This window comes from Monopterus albus, unplaced genomic scaffold, assembly GCF_001952655.1.
Source record: "Monopterus albus unplaced genomic scaffold, M_albus_1.0 scaffold643.1, whole genome shotgun sequence".
Lineage (NCBI taxonomy): Eukaryota > Metazoa > Chordata > Actinopteri > Synbranchiformes > Synbranchidae > Monopterus > Monopterus albus.
In genome coordinates this window covers 38740-47695 of record NW_018128523.1, presented here as the reverse complement: position 1 = coordinate 47695, position 8956 = coordinate 38740, and the positions used below count along the sequence as shown (strand labels likewise).

Below are 8956 nucleotides of genomic sequence, written 5' to 3'. Positions count from 1 at the left end.
AAAGTAACAATGTAACAGAGTCAATGTATACTGAACCAGGATTGGACAGAGAGGGCTGAAGAGACCGGGATGATCAGGTGAGTAGACAGGATAACGGCAGGAACAGGAGAGTAGGAAGATGAGGATGGACAGGCAAAAAATAAGAGTGGCAAACAAAAAAAGAAATCAACAGCACAGGAACTGTCAGCTTTGAAATCAAATTATGCATGCCTAAACACATGGAAACAACATTCAAAAGAAAACCACAGCACAGGAACTGGCAGCGTGGAAATCAAGAGATGTATAATACAAAAAAAAATGGAACCAACGTACAAAAAGAGATCCACAGCACAGGAACTGTCAGCGTGGACATCAAAAAGATGTATGACACATACCATGAATACGGGTATGTCTACAGGTAATGCTCCGGCTAAGACGGAGCGTCTGCCAGAGGTTAAAATAAAGGAGCAGGTAATCACAGGAATGCACCTCAGCTCTGCGCACCGACAAACGAGTCACTCATTACCGAATGCAACACAGCCAAGGTGCCGATCTTGCAGGTCGAGAGAGAGAAAGGAGGAAGAGAGGCAGGCTGCGCCGAGCGAACCTGACAGCTTTGTAATACAATATGTACAGAGGCAGGGGGCTTACAACGTGAGACAATCACTTGGCTTGTTTTGCATATTCATTAGGTCTGCTCTCGCCATGTTCTCTCCTTTCAATATAGGATGGACCCAAAACCTTCTTTGTTTTCTTTTTTTATGTAGCAGGACAAGCAGTACATCGTCGTCGCTTGATGTGGAGTCCATCTTTGTAGCGCAACGTTTTAAGAAAATATTGCTTATTCGCGTCGTGTTCGGTGTGAATACTTTGGGTGCGTTAAATTCACCTGCGTTTTTTTCGCTTTTTTGTCTCGCTTATTCGCGTTGCGTTCGGTGTGAAAAGGCCTTAAGGGTTACTTTCTTGCCTGGAAAAAATAAAGGTCCAGGGTTTTGTCTCTGCATGTAAGAATACTGAGCTAGTGGAAGAGTCTGATGCTGGAAAAGAAAACGCAGCTATCATGTGAAGTCACTGGAATGGTGATCCAAGGTTACTGTACATACTACAGTAACACACAATCCAGGCACACAGTGGCAATAACAGAGGTGCCATTCACCTTATGGGAAGTCACCCTACTATCAAAATGATTTTGAACCTGTTAATTTATTGTAAAACATTTATGTATTGTGCTATAATATGCAGACTTGAAGGAAACCTCAAATGTCATGATTAGCAATGCTATATTGGTGGAGAAGATCACTATCTTGACAATAGCATCTTTATTAAGATGGTGGAGCGGACACATGGATTTTTTTAACTGTGTTTCTTTGGTCTAGTGTTACTTTTTGGCCAATCCTTGATTTTTGGTAAGAAGCTTATTGGTTTCAGTTGTGTCTTGTTTACTAACCTGTGCTGTACCAGATATTGTGTTGCTGCAGATTGCTCCAGCCACTTTGTTCCTGTGTATCCTGTGTATGTTTGCCTGACTGCTAACTTACTGCCTGATCTATTTTTGCTACTGATTTTTGCCTCCTCCCAGACCCTTCTAATGAGTAGGTTCTGGATAGATTGGTTCCTTAATATTTTAGACGAATGTTTGCTTGAAATACTCCACTTTTTTGCTGAGTGTTTTGCTTTGCCTTTTTTTTCCCATTCTTTCTGAGCTCAGTGTTTTCCTGTGTGCACACAATTATTATTTTTTGTTTGTTTTTGTGCCTTAGATGTGTTACTTGTTTATCCCACTGCTAGTGTCTGGAATGAGCTTGATAATAATAATTTACCACTACATTTCATTTTATTTTTGGTTAACTACCACTTCTCTACTCATACTCTCAGTGTCTTCGCCATTGTCTGCAGTCCCCACTGCCAAGCTGAGTTGTATATTTACCAGCCTTGTCTCTCCCCTTATCTACTCTATTCCTGGGACTGTTTTCCCTGCAATGTAAATACTGTCTTTCTACCTGGCTGTCCTATGGTATCCAACAGCCACCGTGCTAACCCCAGCCATACCTACCAGGGTCCTCCATCTTGTGTCTCTGCTGCCATTTTCTGACGTTCACTAACAAAGCTCTCTGGATGCAGGCAATTTAGGCCTTCTGGTGTCTCTGTTCTTAATAAAGTACGTGCTTTTCTAAACAAACAGATGAGTCACTACATGTACAGAGATTGAGTTTATAAATTGACTAATTGTCAGGTCCGCTCAGCGCGACCTGCCTCTCCTTCCTTTCTCTCTGTTGTCCTGTGGGATTGGCGCCTCAGCTGTGTTGTGTTCAATAATCAGTGACTCGTTGGTTGTAGCGCACAGCTGAGGTGCATACCTGTGATTACTGTTCCTTCCTTATTTAAACCGCTGGCAGACGCTCCGTCTTTGCCGGAACATTAATTTACATTATTAAGTAACTAAATATATGTATTTTTGTCATACGTCTTTTGGATTTCCACACTGACAGTTCCTGTGCTGTGGATCTCTTTTTTTGTTCGCTATTCCTTCTGGTTCATGCCATTATTCTGTTTATTGTAGAAAGAAATTCTTGATAAAATGATATAGTGCTATGTTATGTATTTGCAAAACTGTTTAAATAATGGTTTAACCTGTTTGACCTTTGTAAAAGGACCTGTGCACATGAAATGCTGTGTGTAAGTAGGTGTCTAAGTGCAGAGAGACTCAGAACAACAGGAAGTTGTGCAGATACAGACTGAGATGGCTAAAAACTGTCTTCAAGAAAAGTTGTATAAGGTCTTATTGTTTTGGCTTCAGATCATCAACATTTCTCAACATTATATGAAATTCTAGGATTGACATTATAATCTGCATTAGCAAATATATCTACGTTTACTTTAGTATCATATGCTTTATGATTTACTTTTGTTTTAACCAGTTCACATGTCTTTATGGAGACATGTGTAAGGCTGTAACAGTAGACAGGAAACCACATACAGGAAGTAGACCACAGTTGCATAGCAACGCTTGAGGTGCTTCCTCTAAAACTGTCTATTGAAAGGTCAGGATGTGTTCTGAGAATGTCACGGATCAAAATCTGCCTGGCGACAAGATCATTAAATGAGGGGTCAGAACGAGGTCAACAAACCAATCAAGGAACGAGGATGAAGGACAGCATGGATGACGTCAGATCTACCATCATTTGCATATTCCAAAAACTGTATTAATTTGACTGGGTTGAGGAGTGAGGGGTTCTTCTTCTTTGCTCTGAAGGCAGGTTGAATGGTTTTGCTGTTTAGAATCAGGGCCTCAGATAGAGAAAGAACCCAGAGCTCTGTAATTGCTTTTCTTCATCAAGGTTGTAATAAATATTTTAAAGGTTCTTCTGACTTTGACTCTTCCTCAGAAATGAACATGCGGGACGCTTAGGTCCTACATTATTCACCTGTCTGTCCTGACCCTCCGACTCTCCTGGCTCCTGCCATTATTCCGTCAACTCACCTGTTTGTCCTGGTCTCCTCAGCCATCACTGCCCTACCCTGATTGTATGTATACATTGACTCTGTTACTCGGTTTGTGTTGTCCGTTAAACCTCCATTTTTCCACTAGCACCTGGGTCTGCACATTGAGTCCTACCTCAGTTCTCCCTCACCGTCCTGGTGAGGGGGACTCAACCATAACAATAATTACTTTTAGTTGCACTAAGTTCAGTAATGACAATGATTGCAGTACAAGGAGAAATATTTTCCTAAATTTTAGCACTAAAACATTGTGAAATTAAATTAGGGATATTGCTTCCAACATGAAAGTGCAGTTAACTAATACATAAAACATGTATAATGGCACTAGAATGCCTTTACCACCACATTTTCTAGAATTTCATTATGATTTTGATGCCCCTTTCTCCATCATGTTCTTCTTTGTATTCTTCTCTGGTTTCAGTAAGATAATATAACATTTTGGAATAAAAATACAAATGAGCAGTCCAAAACTGGAGGCCAGAATAGCAAATATCTCTACAGCAACACTGAACTTCCCAGGAGAGCTGACATATGCTGGAATAAAAGTGATCCAGACTGCACAGAATATCAGCATGCTGAAGGTGATCAGTTTGGCCTCATTGAAGTTATCAGGCAGTTTCCGAGCAAGAAAAGCCAGAATAAAACATAAGATGGCCAGAAGGCCTATGTACCCAAGTACAGCCCAAAAGCCTACAGCTGATCCCAGAGCACACTCTAAGATGATTTTGTCCTTGAACTGGGTAAAATTCTTAAATGGAAAAGGAGGAGAAATAGTTAACCAGAGGATGCATATAACAACCTGGATGAGAGTGAAAGCCACAACACTGAGTCTCTGCTGTGCAGGCCCAAACCATTTCATCACATTACTGCCTGGAAGTGTAGCCCTGAAGGCCATTAACACCACTATAGTTTTCCCCAGAACACAAGAGATACAGAGGACAAAGGTGATGCCGAATGCTGTGTGTCGCAGCATGCAGGACCACTCAGAGGGCCGGCCGATGAAGGTCAGAGAACACAGGAAACACAGAGTCAAGGAGAAGAGCAGCAGGAAGCTCAGCTCAGAGTTGTTGGCCCTGACAATAGGAGTTGTCCTGTATGTGAAGAAAATGGCTGCCACAACAGCAGTCATGCATGTTCCAAATAAGGCCGCTGCAGTGAGCAGTACTCCCATAATTTCTTCATATGATAGAAACTCTGCCTCCTTTTTTACACAGGCATCTCTTCTCTCATTGGACCAGGACTCAGGGTGGCATCGCTCACATGTGATAGAATCTGAAAAAATATATTAGATGTTTTACTTTCTTGGAATATTTTGTGTTTACTGTAAATAAGTCATTTTTGTAATGTTGTAAATGTAAAAATAGCACTTACACTAGTTTTCTCAAGTTTAGCTGAATGTGACAAGTTTTCTCACATTTAGCTAAATGTGACAAAGTCTAAATGTAAATGTAAAATGTTAAATGTTAAATGTAAATGTAAATGTTAAATATAAATGTTAAATGTAAATGTTAATTGTCTCGCCAAGTGTAAAACTGAATATTGAGTAGCTCCACAGACTGTCAGGTGTGGGCGGGGCTGTGTTTGAGGTCTTTGAGTCATCATCACTGATTCGAGTTCAACATCATGGGCGGGGCTGTGTGCTGCGCTGTAATAGGGCAAGGCTGTGGAGCTACTAAATATTCAGTTTTACACTTGGCGAGACAGTTAACATTTAACATTTACATTTATATTTAACATTTAACATTTACATTTATATTTAACATTTAACATGTACATTTATATTTAACATTTACATTTAGACTTTGTCACATTTAGCTAAATGTGAGAAAACTTGTCACATTCAGCTAAATGTGAGAAAACTAGTGTGTTATTTTTACATTCGGCACCCCATAGTAATGTGTCTCCCATACATTTCTGTACATCTGGAGGTGAAAACATTACAATTGGAACAGTCTTGTCTGGATTTTATTGATCAAGCAAAATGCTATATCACCAGGAAGCTATAATCAATTAAGTTCCTCTCATGAGATTTTTCTCTTAATTTTCAGTGGATAATTATAATTTGTAAATATGGCAACTTGTTTTGTGACATATTGAAGTGCATAACCTTACAGTGAATTTTACTAGACCTGTCATGTTGCTTATTTCTCCTTCTGCACATCTGATACAGTCATAACAGCAGACAGGTTTTCCTTTCTGGAGAACCTTTCTAGTTCCTGGGGGACATTTGTCACTGCAAACTGACACAGGCACCTGCATGGACAAAACATCTCTGAGAAAAATGTTTGGACACTGACTTTAAGAGACGTTTTCTTTGCAAACCTTTATTACTTCTGAGTAGTTTTAACCTAAGTCTGTGAAAGTAAATATAACACATTTAGGATGATTATTAATATGATTAATAATTACAGTGATGACATGGTAGTTTACCTGTTTTGAGTTCTGTGCCCAAATAACAGACTGAAGTTGATGACTCAGTTGTTTGTCTGCAGGTAAAGATACATCATAAAGACCAACTGTGACAAAGTCCACAATGCCATTTTCTGTTGGCTGCCAGTTTATAATTTCATACTTTGCTGCTGGGTCTCCATTCTCATCAAAGTAAACCTCATCTCCTTCCTTGGTTTCAAAATGAATCTTTCTTATGTGCTGTAAAATCTAAAAGCATAGGTATTGTTTTAGTTAATTAACACAAGGTGTGTCAACAGCATGATACACAGACTGCATCAATTTATTATACAAGCTTTTACCTGTATTTTCTTTATAGTTAATGTAAAAATGAAGTTGAGCTATTTAATGTTGAACTCACTGTGAGTGGATCTGGCTGCATCTTGTAGTTACATGTATCATTACAGCCAAGAATACTATGAAGTGCATGTGCCACAGCATACACTCCTTTATAGATATTGTTAAATATAGGCATGACTGACATGTCAGTGAAGCTGTTTTGCACTCCAGTCAGATCTTCATGTCTAGTACATTCTCTTTGATTCTCTGCTGATGAATTTGACAGTTTGAACTTACAGTTAAATAAAGTCTCCCAGAACTCTGTAAACAATTTGTTACTAGATGAATTGAGTTGCTTCACATCTAATAAGAACTCTCTCATGCCATTGACATGTGCTTTGGGGATGGACAGGCCTATGGCACCATCCAGAATGTGATGCGTATCCTTTTCTGCAGGTTGGGAATCAATAATCCATGACTCAGTTCCTACCCACTGGTACCCAGTCAAGTTATGTTGAGACAACTCATGTAAAATCACATCCATGTGTCCAGATGAGACAAAAGTTACAATCACCTTGGAGGTAGAAGCCTTGATGACATTAATTATCTTTTTCATGTTATCTGGTGCACCTTTTTCAACAAAAGCTACAGAATACTCCAGACAGATTCCAAGCTGCTGTGCAGTTTCTGTGAATGCAGCCATGCCATTATTGCCATAATCATTATAGCTTCTAATGGCTCCAACCCAAGTCCAACCAAAGTGCTTGACCAACTGGGCCAGGGCTCTGCCCTGATAGTCGTCACTGGGTATTGTTCTGAGGAAGGATGGGTATTTGGTTTTGTCACTGAGACAAGCACATGTGGCAAAGTGGCTGATCTACAAGAAAAATAAATGGCCTCCCAAGATAAATGTGTAAGATAGGAAACATTGACACACTCAGACTTGCTCTGAGCAGCTTGAATAAGTGCAGATTTTAAGAAATATAAACAAATACAATTACAAAGAACCACTGGGTGGCATCACATGTACCTTTATGTATATCAGACAAATGCACTGGTATTTATACATTTAGGAGTAGCATAAAAAAATAAAAGCAGAACAATGTTTAATTTCTGCTGACTTACGGTTGGTGGGGGGAGTGCAGAGGTGCCCAAACTAAAAAAAACAAAACAATGTTTAGAGGCTTTAACCTTTTCAAATATACTTTATATGTTTTTTATCAGATAAGATTAATCAATTATGCTATGCAATTTTCTTCTTAAACATTATTAATTAAACTTGTTTCTTACATAAAAAACATAGAATTTTACATTTTAAAAATTGCAAAATAAACCAGGACACCAATTATGCATGTAAAATTGATAACATCCAATAACAGTATAATAATTAGTTCAGCACAAATACAATCTGTTTCAGCCTGTACTAATTAAATTTATGGCCAACTTCGTTCAGCACAATGAGCTGTGACCATAACATTAACATTTAAGAGGTTCTATATCAACACTGAATCAGAACATCTGGCAAATGAGGTTAAAGATCTCTACTACAGGGTTAAAATATATTTAAATGTAGGCTAATTCAGTAAAACACCAGAAATACACATTTCATATTGTTATATTTCAATTTAGGGCCACCGTTCTCTTATAGAGGTACTGTCATTATTGTTTACAATGTTCCTTTAATTACTGGAATTTAATTTGAGGTAGACTGGTTGCTGTAGTGAATTCTGGGACAATAAAACATTAGTGATGGCTTTATTGTTTAAAGGGGATATATTCATATAATATATAATTTTAAACACCTCTTGTCTTCTGCTAGGTGCCAAAGTGTCTCCACATTCTGTCTGATTTGAACCAGGTTTATTGCCAGGACAGAGGTTTTGCATATCTTGCAGGCTCAGGGAGAGGGTGGAAAAATGGAAAGGGGGTTCTGAGGTGTTAAGCACATTTGGGGGAGCAAAGCACTCTGTCCCTGATCTGTGAAGGCATTTGCACATGATTTGCCAATCTTCTGTCAGGTTTGTTACATCGGAAAATGCACTGATGATATTGCATCCAGTGAAGGCATGTAAGCCAATTAGGCTGTCACAGATGCTGTCTCCAAGTGAGTTTACAAGTTTGCTGATATCAGCAAACTTTGTGGTTCATGGTTTTGTGTCCCACATTTCTGGTAGATAGGACAGGTGATGTCCTTCTGAAAGCGAAGACAAAGCACGATGTGATGACAGCTGAGAGAGTATAGTTGTGCAGCACCTGTAAAAAAAACTGTTTCATCTCTGAAGACTTATTGTCATGATTCTGTCCTGCCTGCTTCTGTTCTCATGCTTTTATTTCGAACTTACTTCCTGTTTCTGTGTCACCTTAGTTTCGGACTTTTTACCCCAATCAGTGTTCATTGTCTGCAGTTGTTTTCAACTCGTTATAGGCAGCTTCCTCTCACCAGGAAGCTGCCAGATCATTTCAACTCATGTTCGGACTTCCAGCAATATTTCTGTTCCTGTGATTCTAGCTCTGACCCCTGTGACCACTGACTACTGCATAACCCTTTGGACTCTGTTTGTTTTCTGTGTACCAACCTTGGAGTTCCTTGTGTTACCGCGTTTTCGTAGATTCCCTGAATGTGTAAGTTTGCTGGCTCTGAATCTGGACTGTATTTTCAATTAAAAAAAAGTTATATTTACAGTTTAAACATTGAAAAATGAAGTCAGGAGTCTCATGATAGCACTAGCTAGAATTGGAATTAATCCTA

At 39.1% G+C, this 8956-nt stretch overlaps 1 protein-coding gene across 1 annotated transcript; it reads right to left on the bottom strand.

Moving 5' to 3' along the window:
- Positions 1-3841: 3841 nt before the first annotated feature.
- LOC109953369 (extracellular calcium-sensing receptor-like) lies at positions 3842-8603 on the bottom strand. Its single transcript, XM_020588842.1, has 5 exons — positions 8550-8603; positions 6290-7084; positions 5911-6138; positions 5610-5733; positions 3842-4752 (listed from the first exon to the last, which is right to left on the bottom strand). Exons 1-5 carry the CDS (start codon positions 8601-8603, stop codon positions 3842-3844), a joined length of 2112 nt encoding a protein of 703 aa, XP_020444498.1.
- Between the last annotated feature and the right edge of the window lie 353 nt (positions 8604-8956).

Bases quoted from the DNA above. Each gene is read 5' to 3' on its own strand.
- LOC109953369 (XM_020588842.1), bottom strand. From the start codon at position 8,603: ATGAACACTGATTGGGGTAAAAAGTCCGAAACTAAGGTGACACAGAAA. The intron at 7,085-8,549 runs GTAAGTTCGAAA...TTTTTCTTGTAG, and splicing joins AGGTGACACAGAAACAGGAA to ATCAGCCACTTTGCCACATG. The intron at 5,734-5,910 runs GTAAACTACCAT...TTGTCCATGCAG, and splicing joins GGGCACAGAACTCAAAACAG to GTGCCTGTGTCAGTTTGCAG.